Source organism: Zootoca vivipara, chromosome 2 (genome assembly GCF_963506605.1).
Source record: "Zootoca vivipara chromosome 2, rZooViv1.1, whole genome shotgun sequence".
Taxonomy (NCBI): Eukaryota; Metazoa; Chordata; class Lepidosauria; order Squamata; family Lacertidae; genus Zootoca; species Zootoca vivipara.
This window is the reverse complement of record NC_083277.1, coordinates 104,790,208-104,806,262: the sequence shown is the minus strand read 5'-3', so window position 1 is coordinate 104,806,262 and position 16,055 is coordinate 104,790,208. Positions and strand designations below refer to the sequence as shown.

Genomic DNA, 16,055 nt, shown 5'->3' with positions numbered 1-16,055 from the left:
CCCGTATGGGACAGCTGCCTGTTCCTGCATTGCAGGGGCATGGATGAGATTGGCCCTCAGGGTCTCTTCCAACTCTACAAGTCTCCCACCTTTCGAAAGGGCCCAATGGCGGGAAGGAGAGATTGCAAAGCTTCCAACGTCCCCAACAACCAGCCCAGCTGAGAGGGGGCGACGCAAAGAGAGAGGCTGGTGGCGACCCCCAGGATTCCTCCCCCTCCCTGCCCTGCAACAGTTGGCCCTATAGAAGCCCCCACAAGGCCGCTCTCCCCGCGCACAGATAAGTCTAAATTGCTCCTTTCTCTGCAAGACAATCAAACCATTCTCTGCAACTGGAAGGAACCAACCCTCTTGCCCCTAAAAAGAGAGGGGGGTGGGGGGAATAGACCATTCTTTTCCAGCCGCGGTTCTCCGCGGATTCAAGAGCCCAGTTTCCTTTCTCTCGCACTTTCCGCTACCCCTCTGTTGTTGTTTTTTTGCCAGAAACATGGAGAAGGAGGAGGCGGTTACTTTCTCCTTTCTTTCTCGAGACCCCATTATGTTCTCCCTCGGGTCGCCCAGCTTCTCCGCTGGCCCCGCCCAGCGCTTGATGAGCTCACTCTTCAGCTGTCGTGGGGGGAGAGATGATTTTGCCCCGAGTTTTTTGAACTGGAGGAAAGGGGGGGCTAAATCGGGGGTGGGGTCTGTGCGGGGGAGGGAGAAGAGGCGGAGGAGGAGATTTGATCTTTTATTTAGGCACCTCTTTTGCATGCTCTTTCAGTTCCCAACAGTTACTCTCCGGAGTGGGTGGAGCTGATTGATGGGATGGTTCTTTTGCAAACCAGTCCCGTCTATATGCCGTGGTGGGAACCCTGTTCTGGACTGGTAAGTTATATCTACCAAGCGGCTTACTTTTCTTTTCCGGTGATGTGGAATATAGAAATCCGGGCTCCCTTTATGCTAAGCGTTAAAGCTCCAAGGGCGGTTGTCTCGCGCATCCGCCCACCCCCTCCAAGTTTAATCTAGTTTTTGTTTGTGCCTGTGCGTGCGCGCTTCAAAAATAATGTTTTTGGGGAAATGTTCTGCATCGTTTCAGAAGCTCTTTGCCAACTTGGAAAGTTGGCTGGAATTCAGATCAGGGTGACTGGAGGGAGGTGAGTGATCTCTCCTGAACGAGATTTTAAGATTGGTAAACCGGGGGGGGGGCAGACCAGCAACAGTTCTCTCCTCCCCGTGTCCGGATTATTCTGTGAATCCTTCTGAGCTTCCGTAGAATGCATTCCTCTATTTAATATTTGGGAAGCTTTTACCACTGAGTTCAGAAAAAAAAGAACGAGGGCCAAGCAGTGTGAGCCTCCTCCTACCACTGTCCGTAATTTGATTGCTTTATTTTTTATTTTTACGGCTCTCTAGCACTTCAGCAACCCGCAGAACTTTGTTGCGAGCCCTAAATTTTAGGGATTGCTTGCTAAGCCTTCCACCCACCTCCCAGATTCCCAGCTGTGTCCTTTCTTCCCTCCCTCTGAGCTCAAGCAAGCTAATGGTATTCTAAACTGATTCTTGTTCTCTGATCCCAAAGGGAATATTTCCGTTAAACTCAGCACCGTTTTCCTGTCTGGGAGTCAAGCCATGGCTAGGGGAGGAGCCAGCAGCCCCTCTGTAGCCAATATTGTATATACACATGCAAATAGCCAGGATTTTGGGACCCACTGGCTCAGCTGCCGTCCTCAACGTGGCACACGTGCATGAGTGGAATATTGCATGTGAAAATGCTGTGTGTGTGTGTGATGGGAGCAAATATATTCAGGGAGTTTGACTAAGTTTTGATTTGAGCCAGGGCTCAGCCATGAAACTGGGGCAAGGTCTTCATATTATACAGTACATATAGGTGATAATAAAGAAAAAATGCTTCTGCATATTTGCAGAGTGTTTCCCCCTTTAACTACCATCCACTCACCCAAATTAATGCCGCCTCCCCTTAAAGGAGAGATGGGCCATAGCTTCCAGCAGATGAGTTCCGACAATCTTTCTGACACGCGTCCTGAAAGTTCAAAAACAAGGCTGCAGCCCTATATGTACTTCCCTGGAAATAACTCTTCTCTATAGATGTCTCTAGCGTTGTGCTGCTTCGTGCTAATTTTCTTGCAGGAGAAGAGTTCTCATTTAATAACTGGCACAAGAGTTTCATGCAATTTTCTATGTGAAGTCATTATGTACAATGTATAACCAAACCCTGTGTGTACCACCCCCCTGTCAATCGTTGTTTCCCCATCCGCACAAATTGATGGGCATCTGTTTATGATAATCACACCTGACTCTCCCCATGTGGGTTTGGTGTTGTTTTTCTGCAATGAAATGCGTATGACTCAAAGGTACCGTCTTTCGAATTGCTTTTAAGTTTTGAATTAAGTTACCTGCTTTAGCTATCCTGTCACATTTAGGGTGATTTTAAAAAGTGGAATTTTAAAATCACTTCAGTGCACATTAGTGATTGAGAATACTGAAAGGAGTGGCGAGAATGATAGAATAATGGAATCAAATGTAATCTTTTGTTGATGGTATAACAAGAATTGCAACCTACAATTACTCATGGCTAGCTGAGGCTGCTTCAGTACCTTGCGCAGGTGAGAGGTGTTCTTTGTGAATACATCTCCTGCTTCTTGTATAACTGTATTCCCTTCCTCTCAAGACTACCTTGTAATATTTCATTGCCCTGTTGTAAGAACTGGACTAGACTAAAGGCCCATCAAGTGGAGTCTTGCGTTCTTACAGGTTTTAGGTTTGTTGAATTTGTGTATTGCTTTCCACAAAGTCCCCAAGTGATTTATGATGAGAATAAAATGCACTAATAAAAACAGGTAAACGTATTGAAACATAACATAAAAACAACCAATCATTAGTGCTGCCCAAACGCCTGAGAAAGCAACAATGTATTTCCCTGGAGCTAAAACAATGACAAAGTTGGTGCGCGGTGGACCTCCTTGGAGAGAGCATTCTATAGATGGGGAGGCTGTCGCAGAAAGACCACTCTCTCGTTCCCATCTTCTGGACCTTCCTTGGAGGTGGCGTACAGAGAAGGGCCTCAGATGACCATTTTGGGATCTGGGCAGGTTCATATGAGGAAAGCCGAACCTTTAGGTATAGGAGTCCTGAACCATATAAAGAAATGGTCAACAAGATGCCTATTTGAAGCCCACAATCAGGGCAGCAGCAATCTTCCCATTTGTGATTTTCAGCAACAAGCAAAGAGAATGAAAGTCCCGCTGGGTTGCCCAACCAGATGCCTATAGGAAGCCAAAAGGGCAACAACACTTTCTGGTTGCTGTTCTCCTGGTACTCAGAAGCAGCCTGCAGATGTTGCAGAGAGCAATTGTGACTAGTAGCCACTTATAGCCATACCCCCCGTGAATTTGTCTAATTCTCTTTTAAAGCTGCCCAAGCATCTTTCTTCAAGGGCCTGGCAGAATTAGGGCCAAAATAGAAAAGCGTCACTGTGCAGCTCAGTATCTGGCTGTCCTGTGCCCCCCCCCCAAAGGTCTGCACCCAGGATAAATGTTCCACTTGTCTCCTGCATTGACTTTGTCTCCTGATGACTTTGCCATCCGTCTCCTTGCCAGCTTTACTGGTTATTTTAGAGGCCACTCCATCAAATATTACACAAAGGGAACAGTGGATGGATGTAGGCAAAGTTGCCAACTTTTAACTGTAGAACACAACACTCCACAGAAATCAGGAAATTTGTTGTCATGTTCTGTGGGAGACTGTGATGCTCTGAATGATGGGGCATTTCTTGGAGAAAGGGGCCACTTGGCAACCCTACTGACAGGCAAGTCTTGGGGGCTGTCTAGATTTCCTTGCCTTTCACCCAGGGCCTGTATGAAAAATGATGGATACCTTCTCCCTTGAAGCTGGGAAAAGAGCCCAGAAGTTCTGGCACCTAGTTCTATCTCCTGCTCCAATTCACTAGGCTTCCCCTTCCCCTTCAGAGCTGGGAATAGGACCTAGAAGCCATGGCTGGTGACCAAGTTTAATAGTTGTTGAATTTAGATGTAATTGTTGACTTCCACCTCTTTGTGTCTCTTGACAGCCCCCAAACTACCCCCTTTCATCTCTCCCTATTGCAAGGGGAGGGGGTTAAAGGTTGTATGCACAAGCTTTGGCTTGGATTGTATGTGATGGATGCCAGATTTGAGGAGAGAGGGGAGAAATAATCCGTTGCCAATTCCATCTGGGTGTTTTAGGGGGTGGGAATAGAGATTAGTTATGTCTTTTCACCGCTTGGGTCATGTGAATAGCTTAACCCTTGGGGAGCAGGAAAGGGAGATAGGAAATGAGGTGGGCAAGGCCTAGTGAACATTAGAAGATCCTGCTGGATCAGGCCAGTGGCCCATCTAGTCCAGCATCCTGTTCTCACCGTGGCCAACCAGATGACTGTGGGGAGCCTGCAAGCAGGATTCTAGCACAAGAGCCCTCTGCCCACCTGTGATTTCCATCAACTGGTATTTGGAGACATACTGCCTCTGACAGCGTAGGGAGACCCTCCTCAGCTCTTGCCAACTTTGCACTCTTAATCACTTTAAAGGCTGCTCTGCCATCTTGTTTATTTCAAGCACCAACAGAACAAGAGTCTGGACTTGATATCCTGCTTTTCACTCCCCTTAAGGAGTCTCAAAGCGGCTAACAATCAGCCTGGTTCCATCCCAGTACAAGTAGAGACCATTCATTTTGGCTTCCAGGACCTCACAACTACATTTCCCTGTGTTATTGGTGCCAATTTGCCAAATGACCGCTGACTACTGCACTAAATAGGTGATGGGCAACATTTGCAACCTTCACATCAGGCAGTAGGGCTGGGTGATATAACGATATATCGTCCAGAACTGGTTTGATGTCCATATCACGATATCTGTTTCATAATTTTTGAGCTGGTAAATATATCATGAATCACGGTGTGTATGTGTGTCTGCTATGCTAAAATCACAGTGTGGGAAAACCGTGAAGTCAGCCAATGCCTCTACATAGCTTCATCCTTGTTTCATACATTGCGATATATCAGTATATTGCAATGTTTAGCTGGTGATATATCATGAAGCTGAAAACCAGATATCGCCCAGCCCTACCAGGCAGGCAATTTACTCTGCAGTCTGTATGCCCATCACACACCTGTTTATGTTCTTAATGACTACCAGCATCCCTCCACCCACTGAAGTACCCCCAACACAAGAAAGCTCCTCTTTCTCTCTCTTTACCATAAATAATCATATACTGTAAATTTATGTCCCTGTCCCCTTACCTGTCTTCCCCCTAAACTAAGAAGCTTAAGTGTTGCTTGCTTTGATTGCTTTGGTTTTTCCTTTTTCTGCACCTTTTCTACCTCTAGGGAGGAGACACTGGGAGACTATTAATCAGTTTCACTCCTGGTTCAGAGCCAGTAACTTAGATTAAGTCAATAAACGAATATGTGGTTATATCCTTATGTGTAGTGGAATTACCCTGTTCTTGAGATTTGGGCTGAGGAGTGCTGGGAGGGACAACAGAAATCTCTCTTCCTCCGCCTCCCAAAATAAATTTCTTTAGTGGCAGTGGTGCAGTCACAAATGTCATATTATAATCCTAATTTGTATCCCTGAGGAATATTTCTACCTATACGTACTGGGCAGTTGGCATCTTTTTTATTATGTTTTCTTACACACTTTAGCATCGTTTTGATGTCCTAATGTGTGTTCCCTTGTTCTGCTGCGCTCTTTTTCCTTGAAACACACAACTGCCCCTAAACAAAAATACTTGGTGTGGGGTTTGTGGCTCCGTTTCAGCTGTGCCACCACAGCTCTTTCCCCCCACGCTCCCATCGGACATTCCTTGCACTGCTATCCTCCTCCAGCCCCATCTCTCCAACTTCCCCCAGGCTTCCTAAAGGATTTAGATCTCAGACGGCCCCTGCTGTGCTCCTGGAGGAAGAGGAGTTGGTTGGTTGTTGGTTTTTCTAAAATTCGCATTTGGCATTCTTCAAGCTGAGGGTAACCCTCTCTCCCCCTCTGCAGGCTGTCCATCCCGCTTGGATGGCTCTTGAAAGCTGAGCTGCATCCCGGCTGACCAGCATGGACCCTACACCGCTGCTTCCACTTACTCCTGACCCCCGGGGCTTTAATGAGGGGGCAACAGAGCCCGGCGACCCTGCCTCCGATCCCTGCGCCCTCCTTTCCGAAAGGCACTACGAGGTGATTCCCTGTGTGATCTGTGGCCTCTGCTGCGTTTTTGGAGTTGTCTACTGCTGCTTTGGTGAGTAGAAAGGGGAAAGAGGCAGTTCTGTCTCTCTCTGAGCCCATCTCAAACGTCACTTCTCTTTCCTTTTTCCTCTGTTCCCAGTGGGTTTTTTACATGCACCAGGAATAGTGGTTGGCGCCCGGGCCAGATTTAGGTTTGATGAGGCCCTAGCTACTGAAGGTAATGGGGCCCTTTATATGTCCAGCTGTCCTTTGTCAACAACAAATTGCCACTGTTTTTTTTGTGGTGAATATATGCTATATATGCCCATTACTTACATCATAGGCGCCCACACAACAAAAAACACTGTTGCTGTATGTAGGTTTTATTTTATTTGTTCTTATATTTTGGAAATGTACATCCAGGGTTTTTTCTTTAATTTTTTGGGGGGCCACCAAGAGAGTGGGGCCCTAAGCCAGGCATCCCCAAACTGCGGCCCTCCAGATGTTTTGGCCTACAACTCCCATGATCCCTAGCTAACAGGACCAGCGGTCAGGGATGATGGGAATTGTAGTCCAAAACATCTGGAGGGCCGAGGTTTGGGGTGCCTGCCCTAAGCTATAGCTTGTTTAGCTTATACATAAATCCAGCACTAGTTGGCACCATCTTGAAGTACCTTTACATCATAAAATAAAGCATATGTGTTTCCTGTGTACTCAACGCAGATTCTTTACATCCAAATGCTCCCATTTGTGTGTGTGTGTGTGTGTGTGTTTAGCAGTTTGTTCCTGGAGTTGTTTGGGAGTTCTAAGATACAAAAAAAAACAGGGCTGTTTCAAAAGGTTCGGTCTGCCATCTTGATTCAAAATGGCGTCTGATTGTATTCAAACACACGCGGAGACCCGCTCCTTCGTTTTGAGAACCATCGTGCAAAATTGGGCGGCGACATCTTAAGTGGTGTCTGAATACACAGCCAATGAACAACTTTCCAAAATTGTGTGTACTGTACTTTTTTTTTTTTAATACCACGCGCAGCCCCTTTGCCGTGCCTTCGGGAAAAAGAAAATAAAAAATTAGCTGAATAAAGCACCAGGGTTCAAATCCCCACTCAGCTGTGAAGTTGACTGGGTATCCCTGGGCCAGTCGCTGTCTATCAGCCTGTCCTACCTCACAGGGTTGTTGTGAGGATAAAATAGGGAGGGGAGAACCATGTACCCCACCTTGAGCTCTTCGGGCGAAATGTGGGATATAAATGTAAGAAAATAATAATTAATAATACAATAACAGTTTGAAGGAAAGCCCAAAGACTCCAGTGTTTTCCAGCATATAAAAGTTGCCCTTTTAAGTCACCTGAAAGTATTACGGTAAGTGCATAACTGAAGGATGAACAGGAACAAGCCTATACTGTATAAGCAATGTTGTATCTGTTTCCAAGCAAATAGAGGACTGATGCTCTAATGGCCATATAAGCATATTGAAGGCAGTATGCCCTATATAACTGTATAGATCTGACGTGTGTGTGTGTGTGTACAGTGCTTTTTCCCCTGGATGGATGCAGGGGTACACATACCCCTAAACATTTTGTGAATCTAACTTTGGCCTCATTGAGGGGCAGTATTTCAATATGAGTAGGAAAATGAGAGTACCCCTAAACATTTTTTTAAAAGAAAAAAACACTCTGTTGGCCAACCTGAACTTTGCAAGGGAGATAGAAAACAGAGTCTATTGTGGAAGGTTGGTGGCTTATAAGTGATGACTTATTTGGAACCTAGCTCTGTAGGCTAACCATATATTAAGAGTCTTAAATGATCCTGTCACATGTACTTACTGACTTGGGCAATTTAACCTTCAAAGAATGACGAGGGAGGGAGAGAAGAGGGATATAATTTTTCATTGTTCTTTTCATTTTAAAAAAATGCTAGGGGGAATCAGAGTTGTGTTTTCTTTAAAAAGTCAGAAATTCCACCTCTTCTTCCCTGCCACCCTGCAAAAAAACACAACAACCTCTCATTCCATGTTTTGAATTACATGAACTATCCAAGCTAATAAGAACTGTGTGTCCTCCATACTTGACCTATTTCAAAAAGCAACAAGTAACAAGTTGTCCTCTGGTAATTGTGATAACAGTAAGTCTGCGTCAGAAAACTTTTCTTTCTTGAGGTTTAGCGAAGAAGGACTGTTTCCCTACACCCTTCCCCAAAACATGGTAGCTTTTCTTTCCATGTTTTCAGTCTTAAGAGATTCTAGCTTAACCACAATGAGAATTTAGATGTAACCTTTTTCCAGTAGCCCGTCCCAGAATATCCTATTGACAAAATATAACCCCACCCCCACTTTTTAAGATTTCCTCTGCTAAACTTGGTGTGTGCAGAAGCCCCCAGATTACGTCTAGGACATCTTCCTATATATATATATATATATATATATATATATATATATATATATTCAGGTTTATACATTTCACTGATTTTACAATCTTTGACATTTCAAAACTCGACTTCCTTCCCTCTCTTTCTGTGGTTCCTTAAATTTATTTTTAATATCTTCTGCATATCCAAATTAACTTAATTTGCTCACTTATTCATCTTCTTTAAATATATACTCGTATGAAACTGCAGGTTATTACAATAATCCTGCCAATGTTCTTATCTGTTTACAATTTATCTGTAAATATTAAACCATTTCCATTCTTTTATAAAAAGTTTCTTATCTTGATTTCTTATTCTTCTGGTAAGTTTCACCATTTCTGCATATTCCATAAGTTTTGGTATCCATTCTTCCTTTGCTGAGACTTCTGCTTCTTTCATTTTGGGGCAAGTAGCATTCCTGCTGCTGTAGCAGCACACATGAATAAGTTTCTATACAGTTTGGGTAGTTCTGTCCCTATAATTCCCAAAAGAAAAACTTCTGGGGGTTTTTAAACGTTATTTTAAACATCCTTTTCATTTCATTATATATCATTTCCCAGCAAGCTTTAACTTTACTACAGGACCACCACATATGATAAAAAGAACATTCTTTTCTCTAATGTTTGCTTGGTTATTTTACATATTTCTCGTACTAAACATCTTCCAAGACAATAATGCCCACTTACACCACAAAGAACTCATAACCCACTTACTCTCCGCAGCCAGAAACACCATAACCAGACACTATCAGGAGTACGCATGGACCAATGGTATCAAATAGTACCATGGGAAACAGCCTTACTAGAAAAATTAACCAATAAGCTGAAACTGACACAGGGACAAATAGAAGAAGACGGTTTCACCCCGGTATGGCTCCACTTTATCACATACAGAGCCCAACAAGACAATGACAAAAATCCACCAACAGCATACAAATCAATATGATTAACCTGACCCAAAACACACGCACACCCCACTCACACACGAAACAAAGACCACCACAGCCAACCACAAATGAACAACCATATCCTAGGCCAACCCCAACATCTCTCACCACCAAAGGAACACAAGCAAACAGCAGAGAACCTACACAAGCGACGCTGACAAAAAAAACCCACATACATTAAGTAAAATAGAAACATCGTCACCCAACCACACCCTCCCCCCTTCTACCTCTTTCCCCCTTTTCTTCCCAATGTCTCAACAAATGAAACTGACTTGTAAAAATGGCATGAGAGACATTGCACATATTTTTGTAAATCAAGAAAATCGTTAATTAAAAAAATAGTCTTGATAAAAAGAACCTTCTTTCTCCCCTCTGCTAAACTCGGCCCTCTTTCTGTTGCCAGGCTACCGCTGTTTCAAAGCCATCATGTTCCTCTCTGGCCTGCTCTTCGGCTCGGCCGTCATCTTCCTGCTTTGCTACAAAGAGCGCATCTTGGACACGCAGCTGAGCCTGGAAGTCAGCGCGGGCATTGCCCTGGGCATCGGAGTCCTCTGCGGCTTAGTCACGATGCTGGTGCACTCGGTTGGCTTGTTCCTGACGGGGCTCCTCCTCGGCTTGCTCCTGGCGACGGCTGGAATGGTGGCTACAGAGCCTCTGTGCCAGCTATCTAGCGCCTGGGTCCCTGCTGGCTCGCTGCTGGGATCAGCCCTCCTGGGTGCTGTCTTGGCCTTGCGCTGGCAGAAGGCCCTGACGGTGGTCTCCACGGCAGTGTTTGGGGGTGCTGTGATGATCCTCTGCTTGGACTACGCTGTGGAGAACTTGGCGCTGGGACACCATGTGTACGACCGCCTCCGCCTGGCTCCTCCTTCCCCGCTGTGCTGGTGTGGCTGGGCCGTGCTGGCCACGTGGCCTGTCCTGGCCTTGATGGGAATGTTGCTGCAGTGGAGAGTGACTGCAGAGGGCTTCTCTCACACGGATGGTGAGTGGAAGGCATAGCTGCCAAGTCTCCCGTATTCCCCGGGAAACCCCCGTTTTTCCAGCCATTCCCAGCTGGAAAAATGGATTTTTTTTGTTTCCACCCGGTTTACTTACCAGCTGGGGGAGGCTCCTTCTGTGCATGTCTGGAGTCTCTGAACATACACAGAAGCGATTTCTGACGCGGTGGCTGTTTTGGAACTGGGCGGAGCATGCTCAGAAGCGACTTTCGATGCTGCTCTGCCCAGTTCCAAAATGGCTGCAGCATGACTTCCGGTCTGCCGATCCCTTATTTTTCCGGCAGGAACTTGGCAGGTATGGTGGAAGGCTTTAGGACCATGCTGGCGGAGGGGAGAAGTTCCAGTTGTACTGGGCAGGGAGCATTAGTGACAACCTGCCCAGGACCCCCACCCCTCAAAAATCTGGAGGCGGGCCTGTACCTGCCTACCTCATGCCCGGTGAAATGTGGCCCATTTTTGTAAGAGACTTTAGTAGCAGACAGTGTGCGAGATTAGTCAGGCGCCAGGCAGATTTTGCACCCGACCAAGTGAAGATGCTTGGGTGCCAAGATGGTACCTGACATCTCCACCTTCTGAGGGTCATTTGCTCTGGACGAGTTTCACACACTAATGCCCCATCCTGTGGAATTCTATCAGTTAGTTTTTTTTATCTGCGCAATCAGAATAAATTTCTGGAACCAAAATGCTTTTTCTGTTCAGCCTCAGCAGGAACAGTCACAACTAAGGAAAAAGAGGTTGTATACACGTGGGCTGTCCCTGGATCAAGTGACTTTTCTGAAGAAGTGTGCATGCACACAAAAGCTCATACCTATGACAAACTTAGTTGGTCTCTAAGGTGCTACTGGAAGGAATTTTTTAAATTTTTTGTTTCTCCTTTACGTTCTCAAAAGTTCTTAACCTAGCTCAAGGTTGTCATCTGAACTAGCCAGATATTTTAACCGAGAATCAATCACAGTTAGTCCATCATTTGAAAAAAGAAAAAAAAGAATTTAGAGTCGTCTTGCCCCAAAATGGCAACTAGACATTCCGTTTTGGTGACTGTAACCTTGGTTTAAGGAGCCATATGGCACCTAGAGTTTCTAACGCTGGTAGTGGAGGGAAAGTTGATGGGCAGCAGAGTGCCAACAGTCATAGAGAGGCAGGGAGGTGTGCTGCACAGTTAATCACTTTTTCTTCTGTCCTTCCTTATCCCCAAAGGCCTCGTGCAAATCATTTCTCACTTGTATGACACGGAGTGTCGAGAGTGTCAAACCAAGGGCTAGGGAGACCCAGTTTAAATCCCCAATTGGCTCAGAAAGCTCACTGTTCTCCTCCCAGCACGTGAAAGAGAGAGACTTGTTTGGGACCATTTTTTTCTCCTTCCTCCCCACCTCCACTTGCCTACATTTGATTCTCCGGTCAGGAAAGGAATTCCCCCATAGCTGAAGAGTGAGAGCATTCGTTTTCTTTCTTAGCATTGCCTCTCCTTTTTTTAAAAAAAAATTAAGATATATTGATATATACCAGGGGTGGCCAACTCCCAAGAGACTGCGATCTAATCACAGAGTTAAAAATTGGCAATAATCTACCCCCTTTTTGGGGGTTCGGGTGAAAGTTGTTGGGCTTTTATTTAGGAAGAAGGAAGGCCCATGGGGGGGAGGGTTGGGTCAAAGTTGAGTTTTTTCAGGGAGGAGGTAAAATGTTGAGCTTTTTTAAAGGGAGACACAGTTGTTCAGCTTCTTTGGGGGGAGCCAATGATCTACCAGTGATCTACCGCAGGCGTCCAGTGATCCACCGGTAGATCACGGTCTACCTGTTGGACATGCCTGATATATACATACACATACACACAGTCATGGGAAAAAGAAACTGTACCCTCTTTGAATTCTGTGGTTTTACATATCAGGACACGGTGTAATATGCCAAGTGTTGTTGTTCATTTGAGGTTGTATTTAACTAATTTGAAGACCTGCTAAGGAACAAATGGTTGCTATTATGTTCTGATATGTAAAACCACAGAATTCAAAGAGGGTGTACTTCCTTTTTCCCATGACTGTGTGTGTGTAATTTATATTCCACATACGTGTAAATTTGTATTTATAAACCAGCCTTCTTAGGTGTAGTCTCCCTCTGCTTTCTCACAACTCTCTTGCCCAGTGGTCCTGAATCGGCGCCAGAAGCAGCTGCAGCTCTTACGGATCCGGCAGCGCGAAGCCAAGAAGAGGCAGAGCCAGCTTCCTCAGGACGGCTCGTACCGGCATAAGCCCAGCGCTGTCAAGCGCTGTGCAGGAGATGTCCTTGCACCGGTGAGTGGCTGAAAGACTTCCTGTCACAAATGTTCACAATCTTTACTCTTGGCCCCCGTTGGCAACGTGCAGTGCCAAACCCACGATCCCAACTGCGTTGTCACCTTCAGAATGCCCCTTCGGCCTTTCCCTGGCATCTTCTCGATCCTCTAGTGCAGGCGTGGGGGAACTTTTTCACCAACTAGCTGTTCCTCAACTCCCCAACAAACATGACTAATGGCTGCCAGGGATGATGAGAACTGAAAAGGTTCCCCATTAGGGGGGTTCATTTAAAAAAAAAATTTTTTTTTAAATGCCTGCTCCAAAGGTCTTATCTCACTACACTAGGGATTATACAGCTATATCTGAAATTTCATGCATATCAGTTAATATCTTGACCCTCCACCACGAAAATAGCTGTTTACTTGGCCGTTTTCCTATGTCGTAAAGGCTGAAATTTCAACTCCGTGGAGCAGGGTCAAGCTATTAACTGATATGCATGAAATTTCAGATAAAGCTATATAATCCCTAATGTAGTAAGTTAAGACCTTTGGAGCAGGCATTTAAAAAAAAAGTTTTTTTATGAACTGCCCTGTTCCCCATGACTACTTTGCAGCCAGCCAATGGGAGTGTGGACCGTCACTCCTTTGCACAAATCTGCTCTGTCCCTTCCACCCTTTACATTTAAAATTGGTGGCGTAGCGGGGGTTGCCAGGGCCCGGGACCGCATGGGATGGGAGAGAGGGAAACGGATGGAATACACATTCTCGTTCAACTGCCTAACCGTGTCTGCATCACCCAGGAGATCGCAGCCACAGAGAAAAGATGTTCTATTGTCTGGAGAGGTTAGTTCATGGTTCGAAGCTGGTTTCAATGGAGCCCAGCGGCGGAAGCGCGCAGCTGTATTGAGGCAGCACTGGGTGTTGAAATTTTTGCACCCCTAAGAATTTTGCAACTACCCCGTGGCCCTGCCCCCACGCTACGCCACTGTTTATAACTGAGCATAAGGCAGGTTCTTTGTCAATGTGGATTGGCTCCTAATGGAGTTGTGTGGGGAGGGGTTATTATGTTGTTCCCCTTTCCCAGTTCACTCACTGGCATTCCATTCTTTTTCTCCACCCCAAAGAGTTATATTCAGAGCCTGCGCGACCGCCAGCAACTGGGAACTGGGACCTCTCTGAGCAACCTCAGTGCCAGCGCTCACACCACTGTGGACCTGGATTACGACTCTGGCTCGACTGTTCCCCTCACCACGCCCCGTGGCTGCCTCTGAAGGGGACGGTTTCTACTTCCGCCTGTGCCTTAAGCAGGGACATAGCACAACTCGGCCCTCACTGGGGAGGGGTCTGAATATTTTTGTCCCGTGCAGTCCCTCGACTGATATGCAAGCACCCTCGGCTAGCCTGCTATATATATTTTAAGGAAAATGTTGTTCAACAGCAGGCAGTTTCGTTTCCCTGGAACAGCACACGGGGCCAACAATGTGACTGAATCAAAAGCAGTAGGAAAGAAGGGATGTTTTTAAATAGAAAAACAACAACAACAACACTGTTAATTTATTCCCAATTAAGTCAAGTGAAGGAAGGAAGCTATCTTCCTCTGCAGGATACCTGCAGCTGCCTGTCAAGCCATGCTGCAATGAACTGGTTCCCTCTTAAGGTGGCTGTCCTTAACTTTGAAGCTAGTATAGTATCTGTCCTCTGCGGGCTCAGTTAAGCCATAGACATCACCACTTTTGGGGGGATGATGGGGTCTAGATGCCCTAGAGGTCTAGAACTAGCAACAGGATACTTTGATTACATTTTGGCTTGGATGAAACTACCCTATTTTACCTCGGGGGTAAAATAGCTAGGGGGTAACTTGAAAACTTTGCACCACAGGTTGGTGAGGTAAATGGTTCTGATTTATGGTGCTTCTCACAACATTTTTTTTTTGTGTGTGTGTGTGGGTCAGATGGCAGAATCTTGTGAGTCGAGTCGCCATTCAATTATCCTTTCTCTAGGGCAGTTTGGCTTGCCGATACAACGTGCACAGGGAACGTTTGGACCGTCCAAAGTTATTTGAACTACATCTCCCTTCATAGCAAACATGGTCAGTGGCCTATCAAGGGATTAGGGGAGTTGTTGTCCAGAAACACCCGAAGGCCCGAAAGTTTGCCACACCAGGGTTATATAAGAAGGGAAAATTGTGCTTTTCTCTCCACACCGCCCCTCAAACTCAAAAGTTACTTTCCCAGATCCTGTTTGGTCATTCACAAACCCTTGATTATTTTTATGACAGGGATAGCAGAGTTCGCAAATATTGCCCCACCTTCCTGCTAAAATGGCTGTAAGTGTGTAAGGGAAGGATTCCCCCAAAGGGCTCTAATTATCATCCAAAGTGCCTTTTCTCGTCTATACAGAGCCTTACCTGCACTGAAGTGGCTTTCAGTTTAACCCAGGCATAGGCAAAACATTGGAGAGCCAAGGTTGCCTGTGCCTGGTTTAACCTGACACTGGTGCTTTTTGAAAACACTTAAAGAGAAGGATTAAAAACTATTCTTTTTTAAAATAAAAATAAAAATGGGGGGGGGGGAGCTTGAACTCTAAACTGTAGGCTAACCACCCAGGTTTCAGTTCCTAAACTATTAATCTGAATTCAGTGAGGACACAGTGGGTTTGAATCCTGGTCAAGAGACTTGTTTTGTTATAGCAGATTGTTTCCTGTGGATATTTGTTGTTGTTACTGTTTTTATAACTTTTGCTGATAATGCTTAACACTGATACATTTGTGCTATGCAGTCTGTCTCTATAATCACTTGGGTCACACTATAAAGAGGTTGGAGTTGGGCGAAATTGGGGGGCGGGGAGAAAATGGGGTGCAGCAGGGGGTCAGAGCACAGATGTGTACACAAATCAGATCCAGCAAAATGGATCCTTTTGAAACTGTATAATTTCCCCAGGGATTTCCAATTGCATCTCTCTCCATCGTTGACTGAACTGTAAAAACCACCCATTTTTACAGAGCAGCCAAGCATGCAGAACCTTCAAAACTATCACAAAATTATTGATTGCCCCCTGTATACAAAAGAAAGTTGGGGGGGGCTGGTTCTTACTCCATTGACATCCAGTCACATACTGCTTTGACTCTTTCTCTGCCCGGGTCCAAACATTGCTGCTGGGAAGTTGTGTGCATCTGCGTGTAGTGTGATACAAATCTGCCTAGCAGAAAGAAAAGGTTCTGGTGTCCTGTTCACAAAAGTTTAAAAGCGGACAAGCAGTTA

At 45.5% G+C, this 16,055-nt stretch overlaps 1 protein-coding gene across 1 annotated transcript; it reads left to right on the top strand.

Moving 5' to 3' along the window:
- Nucleotides 1–695: 695 nt before the first annotated feature.
- Nucleotides 696–15,572, top strand: LOC118079603 (transmembrane protein 198). Its single transcript, XM_035103922.2, has 5 exons — nt 696–861; nt 6,018–6,255; nt 9,938–10,513; nt 12,666–12,814; nt 13,920–15,572. The coding sequence occupies exons 2-5, from the start codon at nt 6,075–6,077 to the stop codon at nt 14,064–14,066; spliced, it is 1,053 nt and encodes a 350-aa protein (XP_034959813.1). The 5' UTR covers nt 696–861; nt 6,018–6,074; the 3' UTR covers nt 14,067–15,572.
- The last annotated feature ends 483 nt before the right edge of the window (nt 15,573–16,055 follow it).

Bases quoted from the DNA above. Each gene is read 5' to 3' on its own strand.
- LOC118079603 (XM_035103922.2), top strand. From the start codon at position 6,075: ATGGACCCTACACCGCTGCTTCCACTTACTCCTGACCCCCGGGGCTTT. The intron at 6,256-9,937 runs GTGAGTAGAAAG...TTCTGTTGCCAG, and splicing joins AGTTGTCTACTGCTGCTTTG to GCTACCGCTGTTTCAAAGCC. The intron at 12,815-13,919 runs GTGAGTGGCTGA...TCCACCCCAAAG, and splicing joins CAGGAGATGTCCTTGCACCG to AGTTATATTCAGAGCCTGCG.